This window comes from Chanos chanos, chromosome 8 (genome assembly GCF_902362185.1).
Source record: "Chanos chanos chromosome 8, fChaCha1.1, whole genome shotgun sequence".
In the NCBI taxonomy this organism is placed as follows: domain Eukaryota; kingdom Metazoa; phylum Chordata; class Actinopteri; order Gonorynchiformes; family Chanidae; genus Chanos; species Chanos chanos.
Genome location: NC_044502.1, coordinates 40305389 through 40330933, shown reverse-complemented (window position 1 = coordinate 40330933; position 25545 = coordinate 40305389). Strand labels below are relative to the sequence as shown.

General features: G+C 41.3%; 1 protein-coding gene across 3 annotated transcripts; it reads right to left on the bottom strand.

Moving 5' to 3' along the window:
- Positions 1-105: 105 nt before the first annotated feature.
- eva1ba (eva-1 homolog Ba (C. elegans)) lies at positions 106-22692 on the bottom strand. Of its 3 annotated transcripts, none has more exons than XM_030781262.1 (5): positions 22435-22692; positions 10256-10306; positions 3830-3947; positions 2098-2204; positions 106-1906 (listed from the first exon to the last, which is right to left on the bottom strand). In XM_030781262.1, exons 4-5 carry the CDS (start codon positions 2162-2164, stop codon positions 1470-1472), a joined length of 504 nt encoding a protein of 167 aa, XP_030637122.1. In that variant the 5' UTR covers positions 2165-2204; positions 3830-3947; positions 10256-10306; positions 22435-22692; the 3' UTR covers positions 106-1469. The 3 variants fall into 3 exon arrangements, with proteins under 3 accessions (XP_030637122.1, XP_030637123.1, XP_030637124.1); XM_030781263.1 differs by lacking the exon at positions 22435-22692 and adding an exon at positions 11054-11361; XM_030781264.1 differs by lacking the exon at positions 10256-10306.
- Positions 22693-25545: the final 2853 nt, after the last annotated feature.

The following is a 25545-nucleotide window of genomic DNA, read 5'->3' as shown; positions in this document are numbered from 1 at the left end:
ATGAAAAGCAAATGGCCAAATATTATGTAATATTATAATGTCAGCAAAATGTTATTCCTAATCAAAATCAAAGACAACGGGATCGGTTGGTTCATACATGTTTTTATTGTGCAAAAAGACATTTTGGCATTCTCTGCCTCCTTACTCATATTCAAACACATGAATTGTTGTCAAATATTTTCTTTATCAAATGCATATAATTGCGCTTTGGGCTCACTGTGCAAATTAAGAATTAACAGACTCCAAAGAAACATGGAGCATAGACAGATTAATTGTGTCATCTATGAAGACCAAAAGAGAATTTTATGAGGTTACACTGTTTTATTCATACATTTTTGCTGTACTGTTCCACTCAAATTACCTCATAAACATAAAACAATCCTTAATCTGTCTTCATTTAAGGTTGGCATGAATTACTTGTTGTGTGCTCGACCAGTTCTTTTAGCAAAATATATTCTTTTTATGCTTGTGTTAGAAGTCACCATGGATTTAAAACACAGATATACACACAAGAGAGGTTTAAAATGCACCAAATTTGGAAGTTTTTCCACTGGAGCAATGTAAAATTGCATTATTTCATCTGCTGTCTCAGCATTCTGGAACACAGCAGTTTCTTCATTCGCCTTTGTAAGCTAAATAACCTCTGCGTTTGATCACTATGTTAAATGGATTTAGTTTAGTTTTCATCGTGAATGTACTAAGAATAGGGACACGTCTTACAACACTTGGAAGGTTTTCATTGGTTTGTTGTCCAGGTTTAAATGGTTGAGTGGAATCAGGCCAGCAGTCAAAGCCAAGCATGTTTACACGTGATAACACAATACTTTCGATGAAGTCAAGACTCTGAGCACGTAATGTTTCTCTCTGCGTTTCCTATGATTTTTGATTTTTGCTGTAATAGTCTGCAATCTGATGGTGAGGAAAAAAAAAAAAAGACAGTTCTATTTCTCCAAGTCGTTATTTCATTGTCCAGTAACTGAGAGCTCAAATTTAAGCAAGAAGGCTATGCCTCAAAGACATGTTCAATAAAAGAGTAATAACTTCAAAAACTGGGTGGCAGAGGGAAAAGTGCATTCATTTGTTAAACTTGGTCTTAATATCCCTTGGGAATCCAAACACACCGCAACAGTACATCCACAGGCCAACCCAAACACTGTCTCTCAAGTTTTTGACCCCATGAAAGGAAAGGGGGTAGACTGAGTCAGTATCTTAATATGGCTTGAAATTCTGCAACCACATCCTCAATCAACAGGACAAATGTAAGGTTACATAACCTCACATAGCACCAAAGTCCTGCCATTATACTGTACAAGTCAAAATCATCATTCTATATTGGAAAAACAAAAGGAACGAAAACTACAGTCCTCCAGCGCTAGGGTATAGGTGTGCTCTTTTTGGTCCGTGGAGAGCTTTCAGTAACCTCTTTCAGAATAGTGCTCCTCTCCGGAAAAGTGTAAACTAAATGGGCACTAGTAGTAATGTACTCTCCCAATGGTACCAGTCCCTGTGCCCAAGATATCAGGCTGGCCGTTCCTCCAGATCTCTCGGATGATCCTCTCCCTCTCCTCCAGACGCTGGGCCCGCTCCAGCTCCTCGGCCGACGTGAACACGTTCACATTCAGTGTCCTGTCTGACTGGCTGTGGTGGTTGCCCATGGAGATCTCCGTGGTGCTTGGGGGAATGGGCGATTCTGCCTCTATCTCGTCGTCTTCCTCTTTCTCTTCCTCCTCGCTGTCTTCGTCATCTTCGTCCTCGCTGATGTCCTTCAGGTGCTTTTTCTCCGGGGTTGAGGGTGCCGTCTGGGTCCGAGGCTTGCAGGAGATGCGAATAACCAGAAGGCATAAAGTGAGGACCAGGCCAAAGCATACTCCAATCACAAAGTAGAGGCCAACACTTTCTAGATTTTCTGGAAAATAAGCAGGTAAAACATACACATTACATTCTTTGCCTATAGTACTAACACTATAAGAACAGAGATTGTAGTTTTTACTCATTAAAAGGGAAATAGTCTTCCATTTATAGATATAGCTGGTGAGAGGTTTTGAAAAATAGATTTAAAAATGGTTGCTGTCAGAATTGAAGGAGGAGATGACCAACCTCTTATGTGAACATAAGCCACCATGCTGTTGCTCAAAATGTCCATCTCTTTTCTTTTCACGTCCATTCTGGATATATTCTCAATGTCTCCCTCTCATACCAAAATACTGAAAAGACAAGTCACATCCCATTTTAATAAAAAAGTTGTATATCTGAGGCTTCAATTTCTTTATTGAATCATGGTGTTGAACGAACAAAGACACTACCCAAAACAACACATGGCCTAAAAACACATGGCGCCCTCGCAATCTCCTCCCTGTTCAGGGAGAACCCCTCCCCTGACAATGCCATTAAACTGTTTATGAAGACCTCAAATGCCGCAGTACATGTATTCCACTGCATTAAAAAACTCTTTGTTCAAAGTATCTCTCCATATGCCTGTGGGTGTTTAAGTTAGGGGAGGTCTCAACAAACAGACAAAAGCAGTACTGTATCGACTACAACTTCACCGTAATCCCAAAGCTCAGCTGATACGTGTCCATCTCTTCCAGCAACCGCTAGCCTCTTTTGTGAGGCCAAAGACTATATTTGCTAGTGATCTGTGAGGTTTGTTTCCTCTACCAAACTCTCTGTATGGCGGCCAAAGACTGGAAGTGAGTGAAGAGAGAGTAGCTAATGAGCAATCATGTCTGGTTCAGACTCATTTCAAAGAACCCAATGACTCATCCCACTATGACGTTTGTCTGAATGTCTTAATGTTTCTTGGAGGTTTGTTTGGTCTTATGATGCCCCCCCCCCCCCCCCCCCCCCAATTATATCCCAGACATAAACTGTTCTCAAACTGCTGGGGAAAGTGTCATGTTCCTCCAAAGAACCAGTACAATTTTGTACACCTTTCACAAGAAGCTGTGTTTTGGTTATTAGCCTGTTATGTACAGGCAAATCCTCATCTACCCCCCCCCCCCTCCCCTCTCCATCCACCTCCCACCCCTAGATGATAAGGAAGTCTGTTTCTAATCTGAGCTCTGCTGCCGGTGTTCCTGAATGGAAGGAACACTGCACCCTCCGGTCATATGCTCCTACTGTGTCACACTACATTTCCGGTGCACCCCCCCCCCCCCACACCCCTTCCTATTGGGCCTATTTCACACCGCATTTCCTGCTGACTCTGCCACTTCTCATCTCTCTCTTTTGCTATTGTTCCATCCATTTTTGTGATGTCATTCAATGAGCATGTGCTTCTCACAGAGGCTTGCAGGCGAAAAGAAGAGGGATTTCTAATCCAGGATTAGTGGAACTGTAAGGTCGCCGTCTTTCAAAACTTTCATGCATGTATGTTTAGAATTGGTCTCTAGTATATAAACAATTTATAAATTGACCAAATAGATAGAATGGTCAGAAGTGATTAATAATCCCAGAGTCAGAAGGATTAGCTTTATACGCATTGTTCTCTCTTGGTAATTTCATTGCATTTCAGTTTAGCTCTCTGAGAAACAATTGGAAATAAAGTATAAACAGACAAAAAAATTGCAAACAAATGGAAAGAGCTGGAAACAATTCAAAGACAAATAGACTGCACTCAGATATGACAATCCCCCAAGAAAAGGGTTTAAGGAGCCCATAGATTCTCTTGTCATCATATGATAACTAGAGAAAAAAAACTCTTAAGAAAATCATGTATATGCATCAGTATATTTCCTATTGTTTAGCCTCAGATTTTTTTTTCAACTGATGGTCAAACAGAGGAGAAAAAAACAGTAAAAACCAATGGCACGCATTATAAAAATCTTACCAAGAAATGCCGAACGGGGATGTTTTAATTCTTCCTCATGCGTCTCTGGGAGCTGGACCTGGTCTATAACATGGTTGGTCTATGCTCTCTCTCTGGTCTCACTCATCTGTTCCTTTGGCTATGCAATGAAAAGAGCAAACACACGGATGTCAGACTACATTACATCCAAAACCATTCAGGCATCTGCAATGCAAACAAATGACAAGGCCGTCGTTGTTACTATTGACACAGAAAGCCGGGATGAGACTGGGCAAACTTGAACTGACGGAACACTCTTTTGCTTCTCTTTCAGCATGAAGATCCGTTTAAGCTCTGTTTCCTCACTGATCTTTTAAGAAGTATGCTACTGTAATACGGAAGCGTTATGTAATAAGTCTCCAAAAGTGAGGGAACTGAAGCGCTTTACTTGAACGGAAAATCTCTATCCTGAACCTGATAACTGGATATTTTACTTTGAAGTGACGTTTAAAGGTAGACCTGGCCCATCCTAAAATGAGGTCATGTCCCCCCTTGAAAGATCCTAAAGGTAATAATCATTTAACGGTCTTTTGAAGGAAGTGAAAAATCATTACATGTCAGATGTTGTGGACGATAAAACATCTGTGAAATGTGCAGGACTGTGAATTCTCTTTTAGAGAGAGAGAGAGAGAGAGAGAGAGAGAGAGAGAGGGGGAAAAGGCTGCCAACTCAAGTTAGTTTAGCAAAGCCCCTTTGCTTTCCAGTGTAGATTTTGATCTTGCTGACTCTTGGCAGACATTGTGTGCATTAGAGCTATGTGTAACAGAGCGGGGTGAGGGTTGCCATGGTAGCAATTCTCCTCACAACCCAGCCACGACCCACAAGAGACAGAGAGAGCTGGTGAATGTTGTTGTTTTTGCCGGACAGGGGGATCCAAATGCATCCTCCTGTTGGGCTCTTCCTTCCTTTTCAGCTGCTGCAGCGGCGCATGTTTAAACAGGCAAGGTCAACACATCCCGGCCGCTGTCACTGTAATTACAGTAGTGATGCTTCAGCAGCAGTGTAGTTAGGCACGGTCATTATTCTTTTCTTTCATAACACATGATATCATTGGCTTTTCCTTGATTAAGGTTCATTATATAACACATCTACCTCATCAGAGAACAAAGAGTTTTGAGCTCATCAATGACTCAGATGTCTGTAAATACTGGACAACGACAGCTGGGGACTTGTTTAAAGCCAACCTAAACACTCATTAACCTGCCCTGTTGTTTTGTTTTGTTTTGTTTTCAGCCTAAGGAGGAAATTATCAACAGACCCCAACACCCCCCCCTCCCCCCGACCCCCCTCCCAAACTCTTCCTTGCCTATTTTCTTAGTCTGGCATCATTTCCTTATCCACAGCAGATGTTGCCAAGTGCTTTCACAAAGAATCGAGGAAAAAAATTCAACTCTGCAAAGTCGGAGCTTGGGTATCTTGAACTTCTGAAATAGCTCTCTATTACTTGTATCAATAAATAGAATGTAGAGGAAACCTGTTGTATCATGTTCCTCCACATAGAAGAATCTGGCCGTTGTCTCACACTAGAAAAATCAGCAAAAGCATACATTTAATATTCCATCGAAAGACGTCAACCTGCTCTCACACTGAGAATACAAACACATTTAGGCCGGAGACCAGGTATCATTCATCATTTACCCAGAAATCTTGCATGTCATGTAGACTTCTATTCTTCATTCAAGTAGGTCCATTCATTTCATCCTCTATCCAAAACCCCTGGGCCTGACACTTGTAACTTTTATTCATTACTCATACTATACAGGGGAGAATAACATGTCAGAACAGATAGGTATCTGGAGCTGGTTTGAAAGCAGAACAGCAATAAATTTGTGTGATTTATCAAATTATTTTGAAAGAAGTTACTCCACTCAGGTCAGGTCTCTACTGGTTTTCTAATGAAAGACAATAAATATTCCATTGTGATGTCTCAAAGCCTGGGAAAAGGTTAACCTTTCGACAGTTTGCTTTGGTTTGAACTGAAGACAGCTGAGGGGGGAAACTGAGGACTGTCACATTGTGTGATAATTCTAAGGAGGACACCACAATAAGACAACCACAATAGCATTTCCTTCCCCGTAGGTCTGTCTCCATCCGCTAACTCTGTGTGTGACCCCACACGGATCCACACCCCTTTGGGGTTTCAGGGAAATTTTGGTTACATTTGGTTTCTTAATTTTCTTCAAGCACACCATTGTTCTTCTGTCACTGGAGATGCTTATGACATCTATCTACATAAAGAAACAAATTACAGGAATTGCTCGCCACAAAGTGGCATGAGAACCCCCCCCCCCCCCCCCCCCAAAAAAAACATGTCCTCCTTTTAGCCATCATACAGAAGCTGTTCTTTTACAGACACCAGAGACAAATCATTCATAAACAATTCAACCGCACAACTCTTACACAAATCATTACAAAATGTAATCACAGGGAACGTGTAAAACCGATCCACAGCCAATTCTCGGAGAAAAACACAAAAACAAACATTAAAAAAGAAAAGAAAACAAAAAACCCCCAAAAAACACAGCAGGTCTGTGTCCTCATCCTAATGACCAAGCCAAACACAGCAAAGAGATATTTTTGATACCTAAAAAAATTTCCTCAAAGCCACAGGAATTCCTGGCACAATCGTTTAACTTCTTGTGAACTTCTTGGCATACAATTTTCCAGCTAACATGGGGTTTAAATTTGATGGCATTTCATTGTTTTTGTCCATAAATATTTTCACAGTGTCTACATAGGGCCAATGGTATCACACAGAGTTAATCAAAATATGACCTCTACCTTGGTCTGAGGAAATGTTGTTACTAACTTGGTGAAAGCAATTCTAGGGATTGACCAGCAAACGGATTTACAAGGAAAATTTACTTTTGCCGATAACATTGCACTCAAAATTGGTAAAAGAAAGGCTGACCAATGATTGGCTTGTACTAGTTGTATAAACACTTATGTCCATTCACTTTGCAACATTGTTCCTCTCTAGCGTTTTTCTGACAATTGAATCTTTCTTTCCTTGGAGTCTCATTCACTACGTTGTTCTTCCACAGAAAGAATTTACCATAATCATGATTTTTTTTCTCTACCTTTACCATGAACTGCAGTCAAAATGCTCCTGTTATGAAAAAAGAAGGAAAAAGAAAAAGGAAAAAGAAAATGCTTAATATAGAATATTCCAGCCAACGCATAGCTTTTAAAACTAGCCAAAAATCACCTGAACACAATTCAAGTAGAAAGACGCTCAAGCCAAAAGCAGGAAACCCAAGTCTTAGTGGAGCTTCAAAACCTTTTCTGAAACCACAGAGGTGCTGTGGGTTTCGCTTGTCCGCCCGATAAAGTCGGACGCATTTCTGAGGTGGTGCTTAGACAGGACCGACTATGTTGCCTGCAAAAGCGTTTAGTGGAGCAGATGGAGAAGGTATTTTCTGTTTGATTTGGCCAGAATTCTTCCGCAGCCTTGGACCTTGTAAGGCCATTTCAGATAGAAGAAAGTGTCCTTCTTCCTTATTACTGCTGAACACAGATCTCCGGCTTCAAGCAGCGTCAAAAGTTTGTGTTGCTGCTCCTGCCTCATGCCCTGCCCGTGGCTCTTTCGACGGGGGTATTATTGTACTTGGAATAAAATCAGACATGTGGTTGCTATCACATCCTTGACCCTACACACAAGGCAGTGCTGACCCCAAAGATTGATGCCAGCTGGCAAGATGAACACTAAACTTACACCGTAGAACAGAAGCATTATAAAACTACTTCAACTCTTTAATGAATTGAATTATGGATTTGCACACAGAAAAGCGTTGCTTTCCAGTGGTCCTTGGACTCTAAATTTCCTTGATTAAAAAGCTTTTGTGTAAAATAACCCATTCAGTTGATTCAATTCAGTCAATTTATGAGTGAATGTATTGCAAGGTTCTACTTGTATATGAGGACACAGTGAGCAGGGAGAACCCAGTGAGAAGTAATTATTTCTGTCTTATCTATCATAATTCATTCTAGCATTGTAAATGAGAATATGAGAAGATTAATCTTGCTTTGAGTTTGAAGCAGATGTGAAATAAACACTTGTATGAAATCCTAGAGGCTGCTGTCATTTAGTATTATGTGATATGTCATATAAGCAAATAGCAATGTCTTCATGCTCTGATATACTCTGCTGCCACAGACTAAACATTGAATATAATCACACAAAGACCTGGATGTGATCTGATGTGGAATTAGGTGTAATTAATTGTTTAATTACCGTACGATAAGCATTGTGGTTAACACAGACTTTCTTAATCATGTTTCCTCATCAACCTATATCATTTTAATTCAAAGAATATTTGTTATATTTACGATGGAATGCACACACACACACACACACACACACACACAGCAAAGTAGATCACAGAGGTCATGTGTGACACAGACTGTAACTATAATCTAACTCTTATTTCTTTTTTAAATGATGGTATATTGTGTGTGTTACATGGCTGTGTTCATGGGAGGAGGAAAGGTGGACAGTTAACTTTGTAAAGGTCTTTGCATTACCTGTTTACCTTTCTGAAATGCATAAATCCTTTTTAAAGAATAATAAAGAAACTGTTTCCTCTGAGTAGACTCCAGATAAAACTAATAAGGAGATCTTGAGGCTGGTATTTAATTACTATGACGGCTGAACGCAATCCCCAGTCAGCAGACGGTGGAGATGGTGCTGGTGTTGGTGGGGTTAGAGTTTTTGGTTTTTGAGAATGGTGGAGACACAGGTTTGACTCGGGGGTGGGTAATAAGTATCAGATGTGTAGCCGATGAGAGACAGGGACACAATGCGTTCCTATGTAGATCCACAGGGGAAAACACAAATCTAATCCTCATGGGTACCTCATCACTCATTCCATGCTCCATAACCTTCTTTTTCACCAACCAGCAAGTAACACAGTTCCACAATCTGTCCAAACTCAAGGTCAGAGTACACGCGTTCCTGTTCATAGATGTTGTCTCAAGTCATCTTTAGTCCAGGTTAACCCCTGGGAAGCCAAAAATCTTTCAGTCTTCTCCATTATATTCATTTGATTCAATTCTTTTCTCTTCTTGTTAGCACTTGTAGACTTTGCCAGTGGCAAGGCACTAAATAAATACCTTTTTTCTTAAAAAAAAAAAAAAAGATTCAAGTTGATGAATGAGCTCATGCCCATGCAAACTCTTGGTGATTGTTAGGCACAGTAACCCCCAGGTGATCCTAGGTCTCAGTTCTACAAATACGAGCATGATCTCATCTACAGATTGATCTAGGCCAGCAGGCACCAGTAGGCTCACGACACATGCTGTATCCATTACAAAGGATTTTTGATTACTGTATGACCCAAAACATGTGTTTTGCCTTTTCCCATGACTGGGTGGGCATCATTAACCCCACGTCCTGCTCTCAAGCAAAACACACACATCGCATTGGACTGTGATGACGAGACACGTTGTTCAGATGCTGCGAAGAAATCTACGCAATAAACATTTTTTCACGTTTTTAACAACCGTTCATTAACAACTGCCTGCACTCACTGGAAGTAAGTGACTGATAATAACGAATCAAAAGAGAAATGAAAAGTTCCTCTATTTAATACAAATAAACACTCATGAGATTCTAGTGATAACCATGCTGCACATCTTTGATGTAAATTTGCTATTAAAGTCTAAAGTTTACACTCACGATATAACTAACTAACTAACTAAATAAATAAATAAATAAATAACTAAATAACCAACTTAACCATTCACTTCCTCACTCACTCCCTCACTCACTGACTAACTAACTGAAGAAAAAAAAAAATCAAAAGCATCCTTTGTATGAGGCCATAGGACAAAGAGAGAGAGAGAGAGAGAGAAAGAGAGAAAGAGAGAGAGAGAGAGAGAGAGAGAGAGAGAGTGTGTGTGTTATAGAGATTTTAGACAAACTCTGCTATCTGCTATTGTCTTTAAAACATCCCCCAGAGCAAAGGGGGAATTCCTTTGACCAAAAGTGCCTGTAAATCAGTCAAACTCAGATAAGACAGAGTTAAGGCCGAGAGCACATCTCTGACCCTCTTTCTCTGGATTACCACACTCGGTTTAAGAACTGACAGTTTCTAAGTGTCTCCGAGGTTTGCGGATGTCAGTTTCTGTGTTAATGCTACGGTTGGTCTGTCACTTCATGGCAGGAGCTTGTCGTCTCTGATTACACAGCTCTCTGTGTGTGTGTGTGTCTCTGTGAGCAATCTGAGTCTGCTGTGTAACGATGGCAGGGGTTTAGACAAGGAGCTAAAGAGAGGGACTGACCCCTGACCTTCAGAATCCACAGAGTACGTTAACTACCAGCACTCAGACAGATAAAGCAGGCTGACTGGTAAACACTACAAAAACATTTAGAGAAGCGAGGAGGAGGAGATGGTCAAAAATACTCACAGCTTTTGATTAGCGCCCGGGTTCCAGTTTGGAGACTCAGACAAAAAAAACCTGTGGGTCGAAATAATACAACAATCAGCCGTCAGCGAGCACCTGCACCACGCACGGATGCAAACCTGAACACATTGACTTGGCTCTGTATATATGAAGCCCTATGAAACAGGGAGCTGCACATAACCCAAGGACTGAAGGTTCACCTCAGATTGCCCTGATTATATTACTCTATTGACTCTTCTCTCAGAAAACCAGTGCGCGAGCCAGAATGTTTGTTTTTATGGTGGTTAATGTCAAGCAATTTATCCCCACAAGACGAGCCACCATGCAGCTGCATAGGGCAAATGGACTGGAGATTTTTTTCTTTTCTTTTTTTTTCCGGTTTCCTCTTGCTTTCACTAGATAGATACACACACACACACACACACACACACACACAAGCACACACATGCACATGCTCAAGATAAACATTTTATTCAAAACCATTTCTCGCTACATTGTTCTGTGTTATAGTAACATGGACGAGCCAAGAGTTATTCTTTACACTCAGGAGATGTCGTCTCTATACCAACTGGTTAAATTTACAGCATTCAACACCACCCATGTGGACATTCATCAGGGTTTTCAAAGCATCAATGCATTAATGTCATCAAATATTAACACAAGTTCCATTTGAATTGGCATGTTTTTCATGAGACCACTGAGCATCCCACAGTGTCACCGCTTTTACCCCCAAAATCTACTTCACATGTCTCATCATGATGATTTAGAACAACAGATACAAAGAGAGAGGGTGACACTCACCAGAAAGAGCTGTCAAAGCCTTCCCCTTCCACACTGCATTCTTTATAAAAGCCTCTACTCTCCACAGAGACTGGTTGCACAGAGAAAATACAATCCAAACTTAAAAGCGTCTCTCCAGTTTAAATTAGGTAACGGCTACTAGACAGACTGACGTATAAACGCGCAGTCCAGTCCAACACAGTCTTGACCGTCGCCTGCTTTGCCCTGCATGTGCGTGCTGAAGTTTCTGTGTCTCAGTTTTGATTTTGTGTTAAAGAAGTCCGAAGGAAGAGGTGGGGACGTCCTCTTGGAGTAAAAGCGTAAGTTCTTTCCCTCCCAAACTCTCTCTGCAAGCAACAGGAAAAACTGTCACACAATCCTTTACAAAGGGAGTGGAGTGAGAGAGAGAGAGAGAGAGAGAGAGAGGGGGGGGGGGGGGCCCAAAAGGGGCAGGGTTTGGGAAGATGGGTGGGTGGGGGGGGCAGTAGCAGGGAGGGGGACTTTTTCCCTCTGTTGTTAAGGAAACAGCTAGGGAAAAGCCAGCTTGAGACCAATTAAGTAAGATTTTCCACACTGAATAATACATGACAGCGTTAAGTATGAAAGAGGCATTGACTGAAAAGGGTGTGTTCACTGTGAGGCGTCTCTGATCATCATAAATGAGAAACAGATAAATCTTTTCTTTGTATTCAAATGTTCGCCAACATAATTTCCAATCTGAACTGGAAAAATCAGAACGTTCTTTACAAAGTGTGGGTAACAAAGCAAAAATTTTTGAGAGAGTCTGGAACAACAAAACGGCAGTCTGATTTTAATAAAGAACTCCCTAGACTCACGGACAACCTATTTGCTTTCGGTAAGAAAAAAAACAACAAAACAAAACAAGAACCTAAGATATTATGTGAATCAAAAGTGCATCTCAAACATTTTTATCTCTGAAACAGCTATAATATAGTGCACAGCAGCACATAAAAGAGAAAATGACAAGGTTCTTTGAAACAACGTTGACCCCCTATTGGATTGTAGAAGACAGCAATTCAACATCACCAAGACATCTTCTTACTGGTCAAAGTCCACCTCATTTGTTGAGATCAGTCTCTACAGATAAGGTCATCAGTGGTAAAGCTGCTGTACTTTAAAGCTGAGATGTATATTTTACTTAGGTACAGAGCCTGACCGTGCCTGTTTAATGTCATTGTGCATGTATGAACACAAACCTTTTTCTCTGCAGCCTCTCCAAGTTCATAACCCCAAGTTTCATTTGCTGGGGATTGCTGACTTCCAAGAGCACCCAACCAACTTAAGAGAGCGAATCATAAATCTACAGAGACCTGCAGAGTTAATACTAAATTGACTTTGATTAGATCCATACCCAGACTGTGTAGACATTTTCCTTCAGAACTGTGTCTAGATTCATGGTAATTATGAATCAGCTTCTGCTGCTTTATATAATTAAGGCACGGTAATGAGAAAGGTATTTGAAAGAAGTAAAATATAGAAAATGGAATATATTTCTTTAACAGATATTTTTTGTCTGATGCGAAGTGAAGAGTCTTTCAACGTCCAATAGATTTTAAGACTCAAGACACTGTCAGCACTTTCTTCTCCCTTGTCCCTATTCAAAGTATTGGAGAGGGAAAAAAAAAGAGAGAGAGAGAGAGAGAGAGAGTGAAAGGCATCCCTCCAATCCTTTGGAGATTCAGGAAGGGAATGAAATAGGTTTGGTATGAAAGGTCCACGAATGCATCCAGGAGGGGATCCAAGAGTTTTTGCAGATTCATCCGAGAGCTCCATTCCTGATAGCATTCCAGCCTGGATCCCTTCTTGGCTGGCAGGTGTCCACCTGTCCCACAGAGTGATTTATTCTCCAACAACAGGGGGGAAGGGAAGTAGTCGAGGGAAGGAGTGAAGGCAGTCTGGGGGAGGTTCGGACTTGTCAGATTTGAATGATCTTGGGCCGTCCTACATGTACTCAGCGCTCCCTTTAGCATCAGTAGCGCCCGGTCTCTTAAGAATTCTTTACACCAAGGCTCAACAAATCAGAAACACAATGCATTTTACCCTTAGAGAATATTCCTCAGGAGGAGATAGAGAGGGCAGTAACGTTTCAGAGACGTGCGGATTGCCTCCTGCCAAAGAATGGTCCAAGAAGAAGACGTGAGGAATGGAAAGGAGTGGGGTTAGCCGTGACAAGATTACACTTGTCCACTAAGATTACTGCCAAGGTGAAATGAGGTGATAAAAGCTCAGCAGGTGTGAGGGAGGTGGTACATGTGGAACATGAAAGTACAGAGCAGTTTTTAACCCTTCCCGCGATGTAGCACAGTTGTAGTGACATCCAAGGAACTCGACGACCAATATCCTCGACTGCGCATTAGTTTGAAGGAGCTAAAATGTTTGGTTCCTCAGAGAGAGGCCTCCAGCATGAAACAAGTCAGAGCTCAGCTTATTGTCTCAGATGATCTATACGGTTTAGTTCCGTGGTTGCAGAGAGGGCATTTTATATCGACGTATCGAAAACCCTGTTGGCAAGCTCACATAGCCGTACTTCAAACAGATGATCATACTTTGCATAAAGATCATGACACACCACTTAATTTAATTGTACAAAATTCAAGGCAAACAAAGGATAGGTAACTGTCAGTGTATATAGATGCCTCAGATACTTATTTAAGAATGGTTTATCCTCAAATTCACTAAATCAAACAGTTGACACATAATTGCATCAGTCAAGCATCAACCGTCAGCTTGACACTTAACTGAATATGTAAATCTTAAACAAACAAACAAACAAAAATCATGTTTTACTTTTGTAGCACTGTCTTCAATAAAATGTTGAGCTCTGGCATGAACACTCCAAAGTGTATTCCAAGGAAAGTTTAACTGTTGTTTCAAATCAAGAGCGTCTGTGAATTTCAAATGTGGTAGCACGTTACAAGGGAAACTGCCGGATCACCTCAAGTGACTCTGAAATTTCAGCTGCAGTGCAAAATGTACTGATGCCATGGAAACTGAAAAGAGGGAACCACATTCACTTGAATCTACCGATGTCAGTCTGGATCACTGACACTTCACAACCACTCATTAAATACATTCCACACAAGACATGAAGACACACCTCTGCTGCAGGTAAACTCCACACCTCTTTACATGAAAACACATGTCTACAACATGTTGGCCAAACTTAGCCTGTTTAAGTCAACACATGGCATTTATAAAGACCTGGAAGAAACTGTAGGTGAACTTAGAATCGAGCAATGGTGAAAACTTGATAGAGCCAAAACCACAGAATATCTGAAACTGAAGAGAGGTATCCAAGTGGATTTCAGTCCAGCAGAGATTTTCTCAGCGCTGTTCTTTTCCCTTCTCTACTCACGCACCTTCTTTGGATCTGTGGTCCTGGAATAAGCCAGGACAGAGCAGACCCCCATCCCGATGCCTTATTACAGCTTGAACCTCTCTCTCTCTTATCCCCTGTACTTTTTCGGTGACTATGGAAAGAGTTCCGGAACCCTGTTGGCCTGATGGAAAGGGAGAGAAACAGCAGAAGGAGAGGTCTGTTTGGTATTAGATGGGAGGGTCAAGACAGGAAATGGCTCAGAGGGACTGACACGGTCGCTCCGTAGTCGGCTTCGGTCCCGGAGCCTCCGGCCTGGACCAGTAAAAGGCTTCAGTGTTCCTGCTGACGCTGAGGGAGGGAGGCGGGGTGGCGTGATGAGGTTTAAACTGGAATGAGTGGGAGAGAGGGCTAGAAAGGGCAAGCAGGGGAGGGATTACATAAACAGTTCGACACCCTGGCAGTTAGGCATCTTAGAACCTCTCCTGCTTTACTCTCAAATGCAGTTGTGCAGTCTCAGGCCTTTGAAAGATTGTAGGAACATTTGAGGAAACAAAAAAAAAAAAAACTTGATTTCTTCCTTTTAAGAACCTAGCAAACAATATGGAAAAGCCTAGGGAAACAAACCGAGGAGAGGTCGTCTGAGTGCAATTCACTCAGCATGTAAAGCTAAAACCAATGCAAATAGAACATGTAATTAATGAGCACATCATTATTAAAAGGAGAAACCGTCCACCCCCTAAATTAGACTGATTGGCAACACTGATGAGCACTGGTAACTAGTGCTCAAGGGGAAATTTTCCCTCTCAGCAGTTTCAGACTACTTGACTCAAATGACACCACAAAATAACTAAGATCTAGATAAAGAATAGCTGTCCTCAGGCATCTTTGAGTGACTCCGCTCCCGGATATCTCGGTGGTGCAGTATTCCAACCAGAAGCTACAAAACCACATGCTTTGGTCAAGGACAGGCACTGCCAGCATCCCATGACAAAATCCTTGCACCTCTGTGCAGAGCTAGCTTCAAACAAATGCTCAGCATACAAGGCCGTCTGATGGTGTAGACAGAAGTAAATGTGTATGAAGAAGATACGTGGAGCTTTGTTGAAGGACAGCTTCCTCAGTTAGTCTTGAGGTCCTGGCAGCAGTTTGCCCTCCATAGTGTTCTGTGGCAGCTATCAGCAGTATTCAATTAAGCGTGGTGTCACAAACCCCTAAAGCCAAAACACTAATTACATGAGCAGAAAAGGGAGAACATACTTGGAAGGGATGATGATGAGGTACAGCCTGAAGAAGCAAATAATTAACTTGCTCTGTCATCCAATGCCACACCTCTCAACACTAACAGTCAACTCCAGGCATATTTCTGTAAAAATGTCTCCCTTCTAGGATCTAGTAAAGGATGCCAACATAAAGCTCTGTAATTTAGTTTCAGAAACTTATTTGCAGGAACACGTTTTAAGTCAACTTGCAGGTACTTGACATGATAGCAATGCCTTCAGAGTCTAAGACAGAGTCACATTTAAAATGTACATTTCAGTGGCCTGTTTGGACACTTTATACTGTAAAATACCCAAACTTTTTACTTGACGGCTCAAATATCCAATTAAGCACCAGTTTAAAATAACAAACATTTTTTTCCCCAGTAAGCTTGTAAAGCTTCCAGCAGTCAGTACCAAAACGAATGGCTTAACTTAGCTGGCTTCAAAAGAGATAAAAGGCTGATAGTTTGAGTTGTGTCCTCATTAGCCAGACATGTGACCCGTGATAAGTTGGCCAAACTCCCTTTTTTGGATCTTGCGAAATGCTTGAGGTCAATGACTTGTGGATCTCATGACAATGTCATCTTTCAATGTAACATATTTTGTTAGACTATCAGACTAACATCTTTGTGTTGTTGATTTAAAGAAATCCATGTCTGCCTCCCAGTTTTCATCTGTAAATGACAGTTAGGTTAACGGTTTTGACTTTGATGAAATTGTTGTGACATGAATGTTCTTGGCACCACACTGGGACTCAGAGAGTAATTAAGACCTTCGGAAAAAAAAAAAAAATTGAGCCCTGCACAGACAAAAGGACGGCTTTGATAAGATGTTATCAGGCTGGCTTAATTCCCTTGGTCCAGTTCAGAGGCCAGAGCTCGCTTTTTCCCCTGTATCTGTGGCAACTGGCCTGTCACAATGAAATACTCCATCTGTAATCAGCACTGGCAAAAAAAATTCAGCCCCCGTGGCCTGAATCTTACCCCTCTGACCTCTAATCCCCCAACCTGTACTCCAGGGTTACCCCCTTTTTAACCCTATCTCTCTGTGATACCGTGGCCGTTGGTATATGGGCATGAAATTGCCACGTTTGTTTTTCAGAAAAACAAGTTAATTCTCTCAGGAACACAACCAACCTTCAAACTGGCCACTGTAAATGGTCATATTGACCCCTGAACTCTCAGCAGCTTAACCAATAACCTCCATCTCAGAAGATACTTGGGATACTTAGAGTGACCATGTATTACATGCATTTTTTTTTTGAGCTTGCTTAGAAATATGCTGTGAACATCAGTGAAAACTCACTGATATGCAATAGGACGATATGCAATGAGGAGTTTAAAAAGTGAGTAAATCTAGTCAAGGCTTAATGGGAAACATGTGGTGAAGGGAGACTATCTAAGCATGATTACCTGGTGTGCAAGCGATTACAGCAGAATGCAATATACCTAGAAAGGACAGAGACTAAATTGTTGAAGAACATTCTTTTTTTTTTTTCTTCTCTTTTACATTGTGCTTTCATATGGTCATGAATTCGAGCATTGTTCACAGTGGTCCGTCTTATTTTAAGTGTACCATGGACCATTGCTACTCCTCACTGAATCAACCTGTATGAAACACTGAATTGTGGGCAGTGAGAGGAAAGTGAACAATGAGGCAAAACACCACCACCCTGTGATGGGCAGTGACTCACTGCGTCCCTTCCTCACACTCAGACAGAAACCCCGGTTGCGCTGTGGATACCTTGTGGTACTCAGAGCTGTAATTTGGGTTCACACATAAACATGAGGGCCTGCCAACAGGAAACCAGTTCAAGCCTGTTTGAAATTCCCAGTTATTCCTGTCCACAATAACAACATCAAAAAAGATAGTAAAAAAAAAAAAAAAAAAAACCTCCTGCTTCCTTTGTGAGCTTAGAGTACTTGCTTTGGCTGAGAACTTCTTGTCTGGGTCGCTGTCTCCATTTATCAGCTGAGGACTTCCATCCTGCAAAGCGTCATTTAGAACATTTAATGCTCTTAGCATGGAATTCTCCAGCAGGGCAATAATTTGTTTACCAGGACAATGCAAACAGACATGGGCCAGTGAAGTCCAATTAAACAATTGCAACAGTTGTTGTGTAGCGGTTACCTCTCTGGAAAAAGTAAGTGCCACAAATATTTGTAGCTAAATAGGATCCAGAGAAAGAAAGACTTTTTCACTGTTTAGATGACTCTTAACTATTGTTTTTCTTTTTGTTTTTTTTTTGTTTTTTAGATAGACATGCTGAGAAGTTGTGTTTCACGACTGTCATGATTATTAGGTATGGACTGGGTGTGAAAGATAGTCATCTTTAAGGGGCGTGTGTAGGGATTGAAACCCCTGTGTCAGTACTTAGCAAGGTTTCATGATGGATCTGTGCCCCTTACACCTCCATCTTTCATCCATTGCCCCCCACAGGACCTGACCTGCCAGTCAGCGAGAGGATAGATTCCTCTGGTCAAAACATATGTCCAGGCTCAGTTGATTGGATTTCTGGAGCCCTTTACATCCCTGAGGATGCTGGGCCTCGTAGTCGTCCTCTCTGTAAAAACATACTATCACTCCTCAATGCACAGCACACCCTGGTTACACAAAGAGAAAGACTTAACCAATGGTTTTACCCAATGAACTTTCCCACAGAGGGAGGCTATAATTATAGTCTACATTATTCTCCTATATGAGGGCCTCTTCTGTGTCGTGCGGTAAAGTTTTGAAAGGCAAAACAAGATGTTGACTTCAACCACGGATATTCATGGGACATATGGTATAAGTGACATGCCCTACCACAGAGGACAGAACATACGTCAAGGGACTTCACTCGATCACCAAGGTATTATCGAGTAATACGAGAACCAGAATCAACAACAGCATCACAATAAAAACAAACAGAGTGCACGGGCATGAGATTTAACGAGATCTGAAGATTAAAATACAGATTAAGATTTAGAAAGACACACATAAAATATACAGTCTTTTTGTTATAACATCCCTCTTTCTCTCTAGGTTTCATCTTGACAACAAACACAGTATTTTAACTTGACATTTATCAAAGTTTGCCTCTGCCCTGTGTTTTGTTTAGCGTTTAGCATGGTGTGAGCGGGCGGGGAGTAAGCGTTATGCCAGGAGCAGAATTTTTAGATGTGTATAATTAGGATAATGACAGAGATCAACAGAAGTCTTCTTATGGGAAGCTCTGTAGAGCAGACTGATCAGGAGGTGTACTGCAGGTTAGCGCTGGGTTAACATCATAGCCTGAGAGCGAGAACACATTACAAATTTACTCTGCTACATTTACATTTTTTTTTTTTTTTACACAATTTACATTTTAACCTGCTTCCACAAACAAGCAAACACCCAAACTTACAAAAGGCTCTCACTCCAGGCCACGGAGACTACACAAAAAACACAATTCATTTACCCACTGTCTGCTATGATGAATACGGTGCTGCAGGCTAACCCAAACGCATGCAAAAACACACGCAGAAAAGCACGTTTAATTGTCCACACACATACACTCACACACATACAAATATATATACCTTTTCATTTATATTTTCTAGAGCATAAAATTTACCCTGTGCCTTTACCCATGGTTCAAATCCTGTCTTTACTGCATTGCTGATTATACCCTGTATGCTCTTCTGACTGCTGACTCATAGTGCACAAAAACAAATAGATCAGACTCAGCGACATCAGTCGGTCATGTTGTAATTTTGCATTAGACCCCGTGGTCATAGGACCCCACCATTGAATGCTTTTGTGGTTCAAGAGTTTTGAGGCTCACGAGTTTTTGAACTCTAATTAAAACCCTCTTTTGCTTCAGAGCTGCTCCTACAGCTTGGCCTATGTCCACAGTCAAAGGGTAATGACCAGTTAATGAGGGAAACATTCTCAACACCACTCAAAATATGCTGCCATTGAAAAAAATTGAAAAAAAACCCCCTACTTTCACAATACTTAGACGGACACACTTTCTGAACATCATTTGAAGGTCTTTCTTATGGGCAGGCAAGAGAATAACCAGAGGAACTTGCCTTCCCCAAGTTTACCTCTCAAATGTATGTATTTATGTCAGATAACAGTTTTCAAAATTGCAGCTTTGGAAAGGTTATTGAAGCGACCAGTGCTGCCTTTTTAATTGCAGTAATTCGTATGTTGTTGAACATAGTTGCTATAGAGACAGCTGTAGTCTATGATTATCTTAATGAGGGTGGAGGATGCTTTGAATGCTCTGTTAGAGACGGGATCCTTTAAATGGTTACCATCAGATTGTACTTTGCTCTGGATAGAACACAATCCCGTAACCTTAGGTTTGAATGCTCTACTCTCCTATATGCAAGGACCTCTCAGTTTTAATATCAGTGGGACATAGTCATTATTTCCCCTTTGCTCAAAGTCCTGAAACAAGTCCTGACACGAACAGTGCTGTTTTGACTCTGCCCAGTATCAGGCCATTGCTAATATAGCCATTGAGAGCTTTCATCACAGTGATGTCATCATCAAAAGTGTAAAGAAAAGGCAAGTAACAATTAAGATCGGTCAGTTCTCAAGGTCATTAATGTTAAAAATCTTTATATAGCTTTTTAATCTACCAGATATTGGTGTAAAAAGTTACACTGAGCTGTCTTGTTAAGCAGGTTACACGTTTTCAGTGTTTTCTCTGTTCTTCCTGAAAAGCTGCCTATTGATGGCTGACATAAAAAAAAAAAACCATAGCAGTTTGTACTAATACAGTCATGTTTTATGCTCTTTGCAGTATTCTTAACCATTTTTTAACAGAAGATTCCTTAACCCCCTAAAGCCCCACCCACACACACACACACACACACACACACCGCGGATGGAGAATTTCATTGCCTTGCATTTCTCAGCACTCTAGTGACAGTGGAATGCAAAAATATAGCTCCCCTGAAGTCCGCTCATCTGCCTGACTTGTAATCTGCTTTCTGTGTGTCAGGGTGTTTATAGTGCAGACTTGCAGTTTAAGAAAGCCCCAGCATCCCCATAAATCAACAAGACTTAAGGTCTCTTCTTCTTCTTCTTCTTTTTTTTTCCTTTTCTTTTTTCTTTCTCTCCCCACATGCTCTCTGTTTGCTTAATATGGTGAGATTCTATGAGGAGTAATGGATTCTTCTGACACATTTTCTAATCTTGTCATCACCGTATGAATTACCATCTCTTTCATGCAGAGATTTGAGTACTCTCTTGTGCTACAGAATGTAATACCGTGTGGATGGCCGGGGCTTTATACATATTCTTACTCCCAAAGTTTTTGTTTCTTTGGCAGCTCGTAAATACAGTCATAACCTTACTGTGTTGATGGAAAAAGCAGGTTTAAGCATTAAAACTTTGCCCCGTGAATTCTTCAGATGAATTGTCCTACTGCAGGCCGACAACAAAAAACCCATGACCACCAGTATGTCAGAACTCAACACACCGGGGGACAAAGGAAGACTCGATGGTGTTCAGTCTGGTCACAACATCCGTAGCAATCTCCTTTTCTCCGTTGGATGAAGTGTAATAAACATCTCTTATTACAAAACACATTCCAGCAGCGCAGCTGTGACCAAAAACTCGAGAACGTGTAGACCCTTACAAAGCCTCAGAGGTATCATCTCGCTTAGAAGACCTGCAGATGTTTCAGCTCTCCTGTAGTGTGGAGCAGCCTTCTCTTCTCACAGGTCACGTTTTACAGTAACATAATGTTTCACCGAGTTCCAAGGCAGTGTCAGCTCTATTAAAAAGCCATAACTTGTTAGTAAATGAGGTGATGATTTATCTGGTGCATTCGATGTACTCTTGAAGGATAGTTTAACTTTTAGCTATGTAGGAGCTCTGTCATTAAAAACTGTGAGGATATATGATAATGCTGGTTCAATGGTAAATGATGAGTTTAATGGGTGCATTTGAAATTTCACAATGTCTTGTGGCTATAGAGGAGTTAACAGGGTGTAAAAGATCCCTAGGCCAGCTGGTGCCCAGATATCATCCTTCTCACTTTCATACTTAAGCAATTCAATGTGTGAATTCATCAAATGTTTTCAACACAATCGTGACAAGAAAGCATTTCAGAAGTACTATCGACAAACAAACAACACAAACAAATTCCACCGAACGCACGGCGACATTTTTTTGTTCTGAATGATCTGTTCAAGCTGTGCGGTGTGTGGAGGAACAGGATGACTCTCCTTGTGGAGAGAGGGGTTTTAGGAGAGGTGGTTTGTACTAAATGAGTTAGACTTTAACCTGGAGTCTGGTGAATACATTTCCCTGAGTTTAACTCAGGACATGGTTAGTCACTGAAGCAGCAAAACCTTCTAAAATTTCCATTTGTAGATTCCCATTTTAAAAGAACTTTGGAGGACTATAAAATTTGCAGTTACTTAGACCCTCTGACTGCTAAATGTGTGGTGTTTGACCTTTCATTGTACATAGTTGAAATTGTTTCAAAAAAGAAAATAAAAGTACACATTCTTCTGTCTGCCAGTGCTCTCTGACTCGGCATGACCTCAAATGTAAACAACCACATCTGGAAAAAACATCAGCGATAGGCAGCAGTCACAGAACAGATTTTTTTTTTACCTTAAAGCGCGCACGCACACACACACACACACACACGCACGCACGCACACACACACACACACACACATTCAAAGACACAAGCCCATACAAACAGTACTGTTCTTACAAATGAAATGCAAATACACCCACACTATAGAAGATTAACACTCCTGATGCTTAAAAGTAGGGTTAAAAAAAACCCCAAAAACCCCCACACTCACCTGAAGATTAAAGCCGTCGTAATGTGTGGGGCTCAGGGAGACAAGCCGGACATTGGTTGATATTCTTCTCACCTGAATAACGCACCATTCCTTTCAATCTCTCTTGCTTAAATTATGGTACTGATTTCTCTAACTGTCTTCCTTGGTCTTTTCCTCTCATCTTCCAGCCGTGTGCTTTTAATGGGCAAAGCTTCTGGGTGTGCCGTGGACTGGGTTCTGCTTTGTGTGTTACCCTCGTTCAGCTGTTTTGGATCGGACCAGGTGTTTTAAATGAGTTCCTCTGCTGAGCGTGTGGATGATCAGCAGAGGGGAGGGAGAGGTTGTATGGGGAAGTTAATATATAACAGAAGCACTTCTGTCTGCCTTTAAAGCATATTTTACACCGAGGCTCTTTTCAACTCTAATGCCGAGACAAAAAACATAGACTAGAATTGGCGCCAAGTCACAAAAGCATTTCAACAGATGGGAGAGTCAAATTATATTGTTCTAGCCAACACCAAGAGTGGGCTTTCTTTCATTACCGTTCAGGAAGAGGTGAAGCGTCTCCAGTTCTACCCCAAAGGATCGTCCCCCTCTATTTCTCTAATGGTATTTCTTCTCTGCATGCTGACAAATTGCTTGCGTTTCCAATCCCACTTTATCATTTGCTCCATATTTCATCGTTCCTATCTTTTTTCATCTTTCATTACGCTGCGTCCGCTCTGATTGATCCAAGTAAAATATTTAAAAACTTGACTTTTGGAGTCAGCCAGTGTGCAGAAGATTAACCTCGTTGGTAGCCGAACTGAATTAACGCAAGGGTGAGATTTTGCGAGGGTAATATCAAGGACATCAGGTGCCGTTCATTTTGTCTGTGTTATTTCAGTCGTCTAAATTTGAGAACCTTGCATCACTTCCAGAAACAACTTACAGATATGGAGTACAGGCAGTGGCTCAGGAAATGGCAGGAGAGTTACCAAGGGGCTGTTTAAAGATGGATTCTTTAAAGAAAAAAATCACATCAATGGCATCTCAGAGCAACTGTGGGAAGAACATTGGACAAAACGTTTGGACAAAACTTGGGCTTTAAAATATGTTCCTAAGTGAAATACTTAACATTCAGTACAGATTTTTGTCTGAGTTCTGAATGAACACTGCTATGTATTAAATTAATACCACAGACTAAAACTGTCATGTGGAAAAGAAAGGAAAACATAAAATATCTTTGCCTTTGACTTTGGTCCTGTAGAGTTTCAAAGTCTGCCTTCTCTACACAAAGGTACATGGCGCGTTGCCCAGTTTGTGCTATTGATCAGCGCGCAAACACGGAAAAAGAATGTCCTTTTTATGTGTACAAATATATCTGGATTTCGTGACATCACGTAACATGTTTACATTTGTCAAACATTTGGTGAGCATGAATAGCTGAAAAAAAAAAAAAAAGTTGATCGTGACTCAACCGAATGGTATGCAGAGGACATCACTTTGGGGAAAAGACACAAAAACCCGAGCCATCATCATCCAGATATGCTTCCACTGACTCAGACTAGTCTGTTGTGGCCCCACAGGGACTCAGAGTGTGACAATAACACTGTGGACTCTCAGAGATCTCTCTCAGACTCTCATGCAAAAGCACTTCAGTAACAATCCTTTGCTTTGGTTACCACTGTTTCATCATTTGAAATGCATTCCATTTCTACTTATTTCATTGGGTTTGTGCACTGTTGCTCAACACCGTCAAGAATCTGGTCTGATCATCAACCTGTATCGAGTCCTTGAAGAATGAATAGTCTGAATTATGAGCGGTACCTTTTGTGTCACGGAAGCAGGGGATACATTGTTTTCTATTCTTTGCAAAAGAGGCGAGGCTTCGGTGAACATCCTTTTGCTGCTGTGAAAAATATCGCCTCTGCAATGTCTCCCTTCACTGCAAGAGATGCCACAGTGTGAACACCCTCACCAGAGCAGGTCCAACAGATGGTGGTTTATGGTTGATCGTATATCTACTCATGAGCTTTCTAGCTTTACCACTAAACATCTTAAAATACCATTAAAAAGTCAAGTTTTCGAGAGTGATTGACTGCAAATTTCTTAAGCAGCTTTGCGGATGACCTGGGATCAAGTCCACGGGCTCACATGGAAAGGGGGGGGGGGGGGCCTTGCATTTTGGGCTTTATCTTCTCTCGTTCTCCTAATAAATTTTGAACGATGCTTTTTTTTTTTTTTTTTCAATCTCTTGTCCATAATTTTGGATGGGCACAGCCAACAAATTACCAGTTACACCACCACATGCCAAGCCACTGGTATTTGAGTGGAAAGCCACACCGAGCTGAAATCTATAGAGCATGCCGCGACCTTATCTTCACAGGCAGTGAACTTTGACACGTTGGCATCTCTGTTCAGCATCAATAAGACAACAGCATCCAACAGCACTCCACCCTGCTCTTATTGCAGTGTTTGTGAGACGGAGTCAATTACACCCTGCAAAATTCACTTTGTCACCCATTTGGTTCCTGCCAAAACAGACAGGACTCAATGCCATTTAGCCTTACCCACATAAGCCCATAATGAGTATGTAGCTGTATTCTCCTCTCCATGGATAGAAAAGTGGATGAGAAAAGGCTCAGTAAAAATAGCAACCTTTGCCACGGAATCTTGCCAGCTTGTGTTTTTTTTCACCTCTAAGGCTTGTAAAGGCTCACTCTCTCTCTCTCTCTCTCTCTCTCGCTCCTCCGTCCTCTCCCTCTGCACCCCCAGGCATGAGGAGACAAGGGCTTCCAGGAAAAAAAAAAAAAAAAGAGTCACACGCCCAATCACGGGGTGCAACACGGCCCACGAAACGTTTTAAATACCGAAAGCTTTGTTCATCTGAGAGAAAAGAAAAAAAAATATCAGTCATGCACAGTAAAATGTACGGAGCACTTTACACAAGGACGACTAAAAAGGATTTTTGATAAGTGAAAGAGCCGGTGATACCAAGAGGGCGTAAACACACACATATGCAATCTCTCTCTGTCTCTCTTTCTCTTTCTTTCTCTCTCTCTCTCTCTCTCTCTCTCTCTCTCTTTCTCTCTCTTTCTCTCTCCCTCTGTGTACTTTTTGGTATATTCATCTTACTCATCCTGTCCTTTG

Coding starts and splice junctions, on each gene's coding strand:
- eva1ba (XM_030781262.1), bottom strand. CDS start 2,164: ATGGACGTGAAAAGAAAAGAGATGGACATTTTGAGCAACAGCATGGTG. Junction 1,907..2,097: donor GGCTTATGTTCACATAAGAG/GTTGGTCATCTC, acceptor CTTATTTTCCAG/AAAATCTAGAAAGTGTTGGC.